General features: G+C 25.0%; 1 protein-coding gene across 1 annotated transcript; it reads right to left on the reverse strand.

The window, feature by feature from the left end:
• Positions 1–7488: 7488 nt before the first annotated feature.
• Positions 7489–12515, reverse strand: LOC122510879. The gene is made up of 6 exons (XM_043625820.1): positions 12442–12515; positions 10964–11167; positions 9977–10322; positions 9665–9862; positions 7617–7953; positions 7489–7535 (listed from the first exon to the last, which is right to left on the reverse strand). Exons 1-6 carry the CDS (start codon positions 12513–12515, stop codon positions 7489–7491), a joined length of 1206 nt encoding a protein of 401 aa, XP_043481755.1.
• Between the last annotated feature and the right edge of the window lie 389 nt (positions 12516–12904).

Genomic DNA, 12904 nt, shown 5'->3' on the forward strand with positions numbered 1-12904 from the left:
TCGAATGCTCATTAGATCGAATTTTCAAAACTTCGAATGCTTATTTCATCGAATTTTCAAAACGTCGAATGCTCATTTCGTCGAATTTCCAAAACTTCGAATGCTCATTTCATCGAATTTCCAAAACTTCGAATGCTCATTTCATCGAATTTTTAAAACATCGAATGCTTATTACATCGAATTTTCAAAACTTCGAATGCTTATTACATCGAATTTTCAAAACATCGAATGCTCATTTCATCGAATTTTCAAAACGTCGAATGCTCATTAGATCGAATTTTCAAAACTTCGAATGCTTATTTTATCGAAATTTCAAATCTTCGAATGTTCATTTGATCGAATTTTCAAAACGTCGAATGCTCAGTTCATCGAATTTTTAAAACATCGAATGCTCATTTCATCGAATTTTCAAAACTTCGAATGTTAATTTGATCGAATTTTCAAAACTTCGAATGCTTATTACATCGAATTCTCAAAACATCGAATGCTCATTTCATCGAATTTTTAAATCATCGAATGTTAATTTGATCGAATTTTTAAAACGTCGAATGTTAATTTGATCGAATTTTCAAAACGTCGAATGCTCAGTTCATCGAATTTTTAAAACATCGAATGCTCATTAGATCGAATTTTCAAAACTTCGAATGCTTATTTCATCGAATTTTCAAAACGTCGAATGCTCATTTCGTCGAATTTCCAAAACTTCGAATGCTCATTTCATCGAATTTCCAAAACTTCGAATGCTCATTTCATCGAATTTTTAAAACATCGAATGCTTATTACATCGAATTTTCAAAACTTCGAATTCTCATTAGATCGAATTTTCAAAACTTCGAATGCTCATTTTATCGATTTTTCAAAACATCGAATGCTCATTACATCGAATTTTCAAAACTTCGAATGCTCATTAGATCGAATTTTCAAAACATCGAATGCGTATTTCGTCGAATATTCAAAACGTCGAATGTTAATGTGATCGAATTTTCAAAACTTCGAATGTTAATTTGATCGAATTTTTAAAACGTCGAAAGCTCATTTCATCGAATTTTCAAATCTTCGAATGTTCATTTCATCGAATTTTCAAATCTTCGAATGTTCATTTGATCGAATTTTCAAAACATCGAATGCATATTTCGTCGAATATTTAAAACGTCGAATGTTAACTTGATCGAATTTTTAAAACTTCGAATGTTAATTTGATCGAATTTTCAAACTTTCGAATGCTCATTATATCGAATTTTCAAAACTTCGAATGTACATTACATCGAATTTTTAAAACATCGAATGTTGATTTGATCGAATATTCAAAACGTCGAATGCTCATTATATCGAATTTTCAAAACTTCGAATGTACATTACATCGAATTTTTAAAACATCGAATGTTGATTTGATCGAATATTCAAAACGTCGAATGCTCATTTCATCGAATTTTCAAAACATCGAATACTCATTTCATCGAATTTTCAAAACGTCGAATGCTCATTAGATCGAATTTTCAAAACTTCGAATGTTGATTTGATCGAATTTTCAAAACTTCGAATGCTTATTACATCGAATTTTCAAAACTCCGAATGCTTATTACATCGAATTTTCAAAACGTCGAATGCTCATTTCATCGAATTTTCAAAACTTCGAATTCTCATTTCATCGAATTTTCAAAACTTCGAATGTTGATTTGATCGAATTTTCAAAACTACGAATGCTTATTACATCGAATTTTCAAAACTCCGAATGCTTATTACATCGAATTTTCAAAACGTCGAATGCTCATTTCATCGAATTTTCAAAACGTCGAATGCTCATTTCATCGAATTTTCAAAACTTCGAATGTTCATTTTATCGAAGAGAATTTAACATCTGAGTTTACTATCTATGTAATATGTTCTTCCTAGGGAATTTTGAAAGTGCGCGAGATTTGAAATCGTTATGGTAAGTGACAATTTTTTTTATTGAGTAAAATTTTTTTTGTTTGTTTACTAATTACTTGTCAGTAAATGTTTATTTTTTTGTTATATAAGTATCACTATTATTATGATTATTTTAATTTATATTATAGTTTTTATTATAAGGTAATTAAATTAAATTGTGGTTATCTATTACAATCATAGATGGCTCTAGTAATATGAATATGTGTTTTACAAATTTTTATAAATATTAATCTATTTATAGTATAATTATTAATATTGTTATTCTTATTATTGTGTAATTGTGAATTTATTATGTATATTTAATGTAATATTGATTTATTTAGAAGTCAGTAAGATGATCGTTAAAAAAAAGTAGTGAATATTTCTTATTTGTCTAAATATTTCGCTTCTAAATGAAGAGTTCAAGTTTCTTTTATCTATTTATAATGAATGATTGAATGAATGAATGAATGAATTAATTAATTAATTAATTAATTAATTAATTAATTAATTAATTAATGTGCATAAATTAAAATTATTTTCAAATTAAATAAAATATTGTGTATTGTTATTATTTTGTTATTTCTTTATATAGTGAATATTAAATTGCATTACTCTCTACTTTAAATAAGAAATAGATTCTATATGTAAGTAATACTTAAATTTTTATTGTAAATAAATAACAAGATTCCTACAGAAATCCGAAATTAAAATTCCATACCTTTTCCATGATTTATAGGTCAAACTTTTACGACATTCCAGTGCAATTTTAAATATAATTTCATGGGACGCATGATTATTCCTCAAATGTAATTTTTCCGAACTGCACTTTTGCGAAAAGTCATTTTTGCGAAAAATACAATAGTAAACTTGCAAGTATATATAGATACACTATTGTATTTTTCGCAAAAATGACTTTTCGGAAAAGTGACAATTATTCGTAAAATTGGCGATTCGAAAAAGTGACAATTCGCATAAATGACATTTCTCAAAAATGTAATTTCGCAAAAATGACAATTCGCAAAAATGGCCATTCGCAAGAGAAAAAATGGAAAACAGGAAAAATTTAGAAACTTTTAAAAATTCCAGTTCTTTTCCATGATTTCCAGATTCTTTAGGAACCCTGAATAAACAAATTTTTAAGAAAAATTTATATTAAACCTTATTCTCCTCGAATTTGTGACAATTTCTTTCACATAAATTGTATTTTTCTTTTTTCATAAATTTTAAATTATTATTATTATTATTATTATTATTATTATTATTATTATTATTATTATTATTATTATTATTATTATTATTATTATTATTATTATTGTTGTTATTATTATTATTGCTATTATAAATTCGAAATAAAATCACATTTTATATTAAACAAAATTATATTTATATTTTTAATTGTAGAACGCAATACATTTTATTATACAGTCGTGAGTAAATATTGTCGTCATTTGTCGTTGAAACATTACAAGTTGTTATAATTTTTTTTATAAAATTGACCTTACTCTTTTCTTCGAAATTTTAAATTTAAAATAATTAAAAATTCTAGAGTAGGTACGAATCTACTTATCTTATCTTTTTATCTACTTATCTACTTATCTTGAAATCTACGAATCAACTGTTTTATTCTTCTTCTTCTTCTTCTTCTTCAATATGATTCAAATATTCATAAATTGGATTTATGAATGTGAGAATCATAGATTCAATGAATTCCAACGATGTTGGTCGATTTTCTAGACTTAATCTTTTCCACCCATCAGAAACTAATTTGTTTTTAACTACATTTTCTAATGACGGTAATCTAGTTATTGGTTTCCCGTGTGCTAAAGATTGCACGTCAAGCCTGATGCCTTCTTGGATTTTCACAAGTTTTTCTGAAAAAATATTATTTCCTTTTTATTTATTTTTGTATCTTTTATTTATTTATTGTCTAAAAATTTTTAAAATAATTTAATTACTTTAAAGAAAATTAAAATTTTTCAAATTTCGTTGAAATGGTATTAAAAATAATTGAAATCTTATATATTATTTTTCTCTGAAATTGAATTATTTTCAAAAGTAATAAAAGTCCTCGCAGAAATTAAATTATATTCAAAATTTTTTTTTAATTTTTCGTCAAAATTTTATAAATAATAAAATTCATTATAAAAATTCAATTATTTTCCAAATTTCAATTATGTTTGTAAATATCAAAATTCGTCTGCAAAATTCAATTACTTTTAAGAAAAATATTTTTAAAATTTCAATTATCTTTGTGAATAATAAAATTCTTCTCTGAAATTTAATTATTTGCAAAGAATTTTAATAAAATTTTTGGCAAAATTTTAATTATCCTTATAAATAATAAAATTCATTCTAGAAATTCAATTATTTTCAAAAGTAATAAAATTCTTCGCAGAAATTCAATTATTCTCAAAATTTTCTGAAAATTTCTCGTCAAAATTATCATTATCTTAATAAATAATAAAATTCATACTGGAAATTTAATTCTTTTTAAAAGTTCTGATAAAATTTTTTGCAAAATTCAATTATCTTCAAAATTAAAAAAATTCTTCGCAGAAATTCAATTATTTAAAAAATTCTTTTTAAATTCTTCTCAAAATTTCTATTATATTTATAAATATCAAAATTCTTCTGCAAAATTTAATTAATTAATAATGTTTTAGAAATTTTTTTCCAATAATTCAATTCTTTTCATAAAAAATAATTAAATTTTTGCTTTTTATAAATTCTTATAATATAAAATAATTGTTTTATCACTTGGTCATCTTTAATTTATTATAAAACATGAAGAAATCGATTGCTCCGAGTCGAAGAGTCGGAATTATCGATTTCTTCATGTTTTATAATAATTTTTTATAAGTTGTTTAATTGTAAAAAGGTTTGAATTTGAATCTTTTGAAAAATGTTAGAAGTTATTAATGTTTTCGAAAAATTTGAAAGAAATTTGTAAATAAATGTAACAGAACATTTTTTTGACTCAAACTTTTTTCTTTAAATTTAAAAAAAATTTTAAATTTTATTCGCATTTTATTAAAAAAAATCTGAAAAAAGTCGATTAGTCGCAATTTTTAACAAAAAAGTCACATTTTCTTAGAAAGACGAAAAAGGCGTACAATCCGAGCTCTGTATATTATAGCAAATTTTTATATGGAAAAGTAGGAAAAATAATGGAATTCTTTAAAGAAGTTTCATTTAAATTGTACTGAAAGTAATTAAATTCCTGTGTATATTAATAATATTGATGAAACATAATAATTAGTTAATAATTTTAGATGAAGAATAATTCTATTTTAAGGTAACAATAATAAACTGTTTCAACATTAATTTTTTACTCTTAAACAATTAAACATAAAAATTTGGCCAAGTATATTTTCGAAAGGTTTCTCAATGTTCTTTCGATTGGAAGGAAACATTTTGAAAAAAATTTTTTTTTACCAAGAAAAAATCAAAATTAAAAATAAATATTAATTTTTTGGGGGGGAATACGATTTTTTTTTGGTCAACAAATTTTTTTTTTCAAAATGCTTATTTCCAATCCAAAGAATATGAAAGAACCTTTCGAAACTGTATTTGGCCAAATTTGTATGTTTAATTGTTTAAGAGTAGGGGAGAGTGGGGCAAACCGGCCATACTAACGGTTTTTTTACTCTTGTGACTAAACAAATCAACCGATTTCATTTTTCGATGGCTTTTTTTAAAGATCATTTAATTGCGCAACTTTTTTTCAGAGACACCTATACTTTATCAGGGTGGCCACAAAAATTCGTGAATAAAATTCACGTATATTTCCCGGTTTTTTCAAGTTTTCTAGGAAATTTTCAAAGGTTTTTTTGTTGGTTCCAATTTTACTTCCACATTTTTTAATATTTTTTATTGCCGAATTTTTTTATAGGCTTTTCTTACGATTCTGAACAATCAATAGTATAAATTTTTAAAAATTCAGGGTTGCCACAAATATTTAATTTTATTTTTCCCTGACTTTTCCCTGATTTCCAGAAAAAATTTTCACTTTTTCCCTGACCATAAAGAATATTCTGATTCACTCTAAAAATTATTAGACACTCAAAAAAACATTTTATTACATTTACTTGTGAATTTCTTAAATTGTAAAATTATTGGCAAACATCAATAACTAAGTTTTTAAATAAGTATTTAATTATTATTTTTCCATAAGAATTAAAATTCTTTAAAACATTCAAATTCAAACATTTTTAAAATTCAACAACTTATAAGAATACAATTATAAAACATTAAGATATCAATTTTAATTTCCAGAAAATTTTCCAAAAAAAAATTAAATTATTTACAAAAATTATAATAAAATTCGTTGCAAGAATTCAATTATTTTCATAAATAATAAAATTCTTCACATGGTTTCAATTATTTTTAATACAATTTTAAATAAATTTCTCGAACAATTAAATTATCTTCAAAATTTTTTTTCAACAATTACATAAGGTACATTTCACAAATAATGAAATTCTTCGCTGAAATTCAAATTTTTTTTAAATTTACATTTTTAATACAAGTTCTCAAAAGAATATAATTATTTAAATGAAATGTAATAAAATTCATTGCATAAATTCAATTATTTTTACAAGTAATAAAATTTTCCATATGAATTCAATTATTTAAAAAAATATTGATAAAATTCTTTGCAAGAATTCAATTATTCTCCTAAAAAATTATAAAATTCTTCACAGGATTTCAATTATTTTTAATACAATTTTAATTAAATTCTTCGAAAAATGCGTCACTAATCTATTTTTAAAAATTTTGTTAAAATTCTTTGAAAGAATCCAATTATTTATTTTATCAGTTATGTATTTTTAAAAATTCATGCTATAATGCATTTAATACTCAATTATTATCTAAAATTTTAACTAATATTCATTTTTAAATCAATTTTTATTGGAAAATTTTACAAGAATTCAATTATTTAAATACAAAAAAAATAATTTATTGAATAAATGAATGTTTTTCGAAACTAAATTATCATAAAGAATTTTATCAATAAATTTGAATTTTTTCGAGAAATTTTACTAAAATTTTAAAGAATAATTAAATTTTTCGAGGAATTCAATTATTAAAATTGTATTAAAAATAATTGAAATTCTATGATGAATTTTATTATTCATGAAAATAATTGGATTTTTGTAATAAATTTTATTATTTATGAAAATAATTGAATTATTGCGAAGTTTGCTTAGAATTTTATCAATTTTTTTTAAATAATTGAATTCTTTTAAAAATTTTTATTAAAACTGTACTTACATATTTGAAAATCATTGAAGTGAGAAAATTTTTTTGAAAATAATTAAAATTTTACATATTTTTCAATTTCTTTAATAAAAATCGTTGACTTTTCCCTGACCAATTATATTTTCCCTGCCATTTTTTGAATTCCCTGATTTTACTGACCTGTTGAAACCTTGAAAAATTTTAATTTAAAAAAAAAATTTTTTGAAAATGATCGAAAAATTTAATTTTTCAGTTTTAATAATATATAATACTAAAATTCAAGGGTTTTAAAAAAATTCACGTCAAATTTACGGTTTCTTAAAGGTTTGACAAAATTCACGTCCATTTCAAGGTTTTCAAGGTTTCAAGGTTCGGTGGCCACCCTGATTATACCAATAAATCTTTAAAAATGGATAGCCACTTAGTCCGGCATGCAAACAAAGACAATGGCGATACTTACTTACCTGTGAAACACCAAATTTTTGGTTTTACTCCAAGCTTCTGCTTCATTTGGCGGTTATTTGCTTCCAAGACGTTGTTGGTTCTATCCGTCAACCCAAAAACACTAAAAACTTCTGGTGTGACTTTCCTTAGCCACTCCTTTTCATAATATTTTATGAAAAGTGTGATTTTTGTTCGGGTTTGCAAGGTCAGTGAACGAAGAATTTCGTTGTACGTCTGTCGAATTTCATTCGGTGGCAATAACGGCAAGGCTGACAAATGTCTTAAGAAATTATATCCTTCATCTGTTTTAAATAAAACTTCTTGCAAATTTAAATTTTTAACTTTTCTGTACAACGCCTGAAAAGAAGTATATCATAAAATTATCATTACTGTTATTATCTTTATTATTCTCATTTTCCTAATTATTCCATTGATTTTATTGTTACTTCCTAATAGAGGACTTTTTTTTAAATTGTAGATCTCACCTGCGGACATAAAATGAGAGTACTTTCTGATAGATTAATAAAGTTTAAATAAATTTTTTTTGGAATTTTAATTTTGCAAAAAAAAGTTTTTTCCCCATAAGTTTAAAAAAATGTTAGGACACCTATAAATGTTTTTCCATAATTTTGTAGTTTTTCTACACGCATCTTTTGAGTCCTAATTAAACATTTTTCGTCCATATTGACCGGAGATACTAAACTTTTAAAAATCAAAAATTTTGGAAAATAAGACTTTTTTGGAAATTTTGTTGAAAAACGTAGTAGTAACATGAAAATTATCATTTTCAACTTGTAGAGCATTAAAAAACGTTCCGATTGACCTCTTTTTGAACCTAATTTGATAATAAATTTCTAAATTATTGGTATTTTAAGAACTAAAAATTGTGAAAAATGACATTTTTTCAACTTTTTTGTTTGAAAATTTTTATTTAACTATTAAATTATTGCAATTATCTTGTAGGGTATTTAAAAATAAATTGATTGGCCCAAAATTCAATCACTTTTACAATATTTATAAAAAGTTATTCATGTGTTTCTATCATTCTGTCACCAAAATTATACAAAAAAATATACAACTTGTCAGCGGTTTTTCTGTTGTTATAATGTGTTACAGTTTTTGTATCTTTATTAGAGTTACTAACAAAATTGATATAACATAAATGATATAAAAGCTAATTTTAACTTATGTACAAAAATAACAAATTATTATTAAACAGATTTTCCATTTAAGTAATTTCTTATTTAAAAACGTTGTATTAAAAAAATGCCAATTTCTGTTTGATAGAAAGTCATCTTAAATAAAAAAAATTCCATTCAACACAATTATTTGTGGGATATGGAAAATAATATCTAGAAATATGGTAAACAGTTGGTCAATTAAAATGTTTTTTAAGGGGGAAGTCTACTGTGCTTTACAAGTTGGTAATGATACTTTTAAAGTTATCTTTACATTTTTAAAATAAATTTTCAAAAAGAGTATTATTTTCCAAGATTTTAGATTTCTAAAAGTTTAATATTTCTGGTTAATATGTAGGAAAAATGTTCAATGAAGGCTGAAAATATGTATATGAAAAAACTGTACAAAACTAAGGAAAATCATTTATAAGTGTCCCAACTTTTTCTTAAAGTTGTGGCCAAAAAACGATTTTTATACAAAATAAAAAATGCAAATAAATTTATGAATCGGGCTGAAAATACTCTCATTTTATGTCCTTCGGGGAAACCTACAATTTACAAAAATTTAAGTCTACGGATCTTTCTGCTTTTGAGATTATGTGGCGAATGTTATGTTAGTGCACACACATTCGAATATCGTTTAAAAATACGTTTTTGGATTTCTGAGGTCAAATTGCATCGAAATATATTAAAAAATTACAACCGAAAATTTTGCGAATACAATCCTTCTTTTATAAGAAAGCAAAAGATATTACTGCTAAAATTTTAACACAGGCAGTCATAATTTTAACTGTTGTAGTTAAATGTTTTGCAAAACAAAATCCAGTTATACTTTTAGGTGGAACATCTAAACATTTTTTTCAGTGTAACAGCTACTATAAATACTTTACCGTAGTTTTATGATAAAGACATCCATGCAAGTCTATTTCTGGGAATTCTTTTCGCAACGCATTGCGTAACGCTACTTCGAAGTCAGTCATCGATTCCTTTATTGTAAATCCAGGTAGTAACGCTTTTAATTTACTGAATACAGCTGCATACGTAAAAGTTGTTCGTTTATTCATGATCGCCCAAGCAAAAGGAATTGCCTAAACATTTAAAAATAAATTATATATTGAAATATTATAATTATGGCGAAGTATTTCTTCACCATTTTAGCATTGTAAAAAATTGTATATAAATATTACAAAAAGTATACTTACATGACCAAACTTCTTTGTCATGAGTGTCAAAAGTTGGAATGCTTTGTTTAAACGTGGTACAACTTTGTATGTGGCATCTATAAATACCACGCCATCATTTATAATGGTACTAGCAAAATTTATATCTGTAAATACAATTGCTTGAGTTCTGTCTTCAGCAACTTCGAAAGAAACGTTTAATTCATATGAATTACTGTACGTTAACATATGATTCCATTCATTGGAGTTTACAATTTCTGTGTAGGAAGCAAACGAATTTGGTAATGGAGGCACAAATCCTGTTCGCCATTTATACATCGAACTTTCAATAGATGGAAATGTTATGTTGACAGATGCTTCGGCATGTCTAAATTAAAAAAAAATCAGTTATACTAAAGTCCACAAGATTTTTAAAAAGGAATTCTTTTTTCTTTAATTAGTTCATCCCCAATTTTTAAAAGGTGAAATCCTTTTTTAGGAAACAGCAACTCAGTAATAACTGGATTCCGAAGCCAAATTAACAGATATAGTCTCGTTGTTTTTTCGTTTTATTATTTTAAAATGTTATAAATTTTTACTTGGTATTAATAGAGTTAAACATATTTTATAATTGAATTGAACTTAATTTTTATAGAATCAAACTTATTGCATATTCGTATATCGTCAGGGTGTCTAACAAGAATTGATAAAAAAATTTCTCTGACTTTTATTGACTTTTTTCATTACTGTTTACTAATTTTATTTTTGCTTTCTTGGGACAAAAATATGGTAACTGACAATTTTAATAATAAATTTATATCTAATGATAGAAACAAACGGTGATAAAAATGTTTTAGGTTGTGTTAAATTAAAAACAATTAATTTTTCTATAAATTTATAGAAATTTTCTTAACTTTGAATGAAATTCTCTGACATTCTTTAATCGTTTTCTTAATAAACAAAAATTTTTCTTCAATAAGCGTAAAGAAAGTTAATTTGTATATTTTGTATTGTTAAACCATTACTTACGCTGGACGAAGTTTATCATAAATCTTTCTAGAAGTTTCTCTACTTTCAATTACTTCAGCGTAAAGTGCTCGTTTAAACGCTCTTTCCTTCAGTTCCAATGCATTTGGCGGATGCGTGTGATTGCAAGTGAGAGTGAAATTTCCATTTTTCGTATTCCCAGCACCTCGGCACAAGTTACTTCTGTATTTTGTACATACATAGTATCTGTAAAGATTTTCCATTAAGAAAATTTATTTATCTATTGAACTCATAATTACTTATACAACATTAATATTACGTTTGTTATGGATTTATGTTAGAAATTATGTGCAATATTTCATTTTACAGTTAAATATGAAGTAGGATAAAATTATGACATTACATTTTTTAATTTAAATTAAATTTATACAAATTGATTATTGTAGAATTTGTTTATTATAGATTATTATAGAATCAATTATAGATATTTATTATTTAAGCAAATTAATCAATAAAAAAATAACAAAAGCGTCAATTGCAGCCCCGTTTAGTTCAATTGACGATTCATTTAAGATTTTCTTTGATTCTTAAATTTTATTTTCAACTGAATTTTTTAAAATATTTAAACACAATACCAAAAAATTATTATGAACTTTAAAATATTTTCATTCAATAACAAATAATGCGCTGAGAAAGATTTCCTGAACATAAAATTGTAGGTTATGTTTGAGATCGTTTTCGGCTTTTATCAATTTCTTTGTAAAAGTCATTCTTTTCTTTTTCTAAAACGTTTAAAGAACGTTTATAAAACAAGGATATTTTTCTTCACTGGGTTTATATTGAAAATATTTTTAAAATAATTGTGAAAATTCTAATTATTTTACATTTTAAAAAATTTGAATTGCATAAAGTATACTTGCGTGGTAATATTTTTAGTGCTGTGAACATTATATCGATAACCGTTCCACACAAAATCTTTGTTCATCGTTACATATAAGAACTGATAAAACTTTGCACAGAAACAATTGTAAACAACAAAATCTTTAATTATAATTACAAACGTATCAAGAACTCTCTGTTATATAGCTCTGCTATATAGAGTCAAGAAGACTAGAAACTTTCAGTTGATAATTGCACATATGATGTTGTTCACCGGCTGATGGCGCCACGTGTGCATTGGTGTGACGCGCCGAGTTACTTTACGCGGTAAAGTTCTAAAAATTTAAACTTTTATTAGGATTTTAGTATTGTCTTTAAATTTAGAATTGTTGTTTATCTCGAAGCGGAATCCTCGACGATGATGGTCCGTTTCCACAATGAAGAGCTAAGAAGCTCAACTCCCGCGGTGAATTATTTACTAATTATTGAAATGGAAAATAATAGAGGTGTTTCTTTAAATGAATCGAAATATTTAACGTTTACAAAGTTAGTTAATTTATTTCTATCAATATAAGAAATTACAAGACGACTTTATCCGAAAAGGTCTTTATCTCTTTCGAGTTAGCAACTTTCTGCCTTACATTTTCTCTCCAAGACCAATGGTCCCATCCTGGGGGCCTCTGCCCCCACCGCCGAGTGTCCAGGAGGAGAACATAAGTACGCCTCTTCATTTTTGATTCGTTAAAAAGTGGAAAAACCCAAAAAGGCGGAAAAAGAAGGTGTTTCTAATTTTACTGAATTCTCTATGTAGTAGGGATGACGAAACAATAGTGTCCCCTTTTTTATTACCCAGGCAAAAAAGGATCTTAGGGTTTTATGGTAACCAGATGAGCGAATTTCTCGAGTTTCCTAAACAAGCAAATGAAACTATAAAAAATAGGAATTTCCAATCGTGACAAATAACTGAAACCAGTATATTATTTTAGGCTTATGTACTAAATAAAATCCCTTAATATTTATTGCTAAGGATTAAGTTTCGTCTTCTCTACTACATACTTATTGTATTCATCTTTACAATTCTTTTTCGCTTAAGATTTTGTCGTG

This window comes from Leptopilina heterotoma, unplaced genomic scaffold, assembly GCF_015476425.1.
Source record: "Leptopilina heterotoma isolate Lh14 unplaced genomic scaffold, ASM1547642v1 Lhet_769, whole genome shotgun sequence".
NCBI classification, from domain to species: Eukaryota; Metazoa; Arthropoda; class Insecta; order Hymenoptera; family Figitidae; genus Leptopilina; species Leptopilina heterotoma.

Coding starts and splice junctions, on each gene's coding strand:
- LOC122510879 (XM_043625820.1), bottom strand. CDS start 12,515: ATGTTCTCCTCCTGGACACTCGGCGGTGGGGGCAGAGGCCCCCAGGAT. Junction 9,863..9,976: donor TGACAAAGAAGTTTGGTCAT/GTAAGTATACTT, acceptor TTAAATGTTTAG/GCAATTCCTTTTGCTTGGGC. Junction 7,954..9,664: donor GTCTTTATCATAAAACTACG/GTAAAGTATTTA, acceptor ACTTCTTTTCAG/GCGTTGTACAGAAAAGTTAA.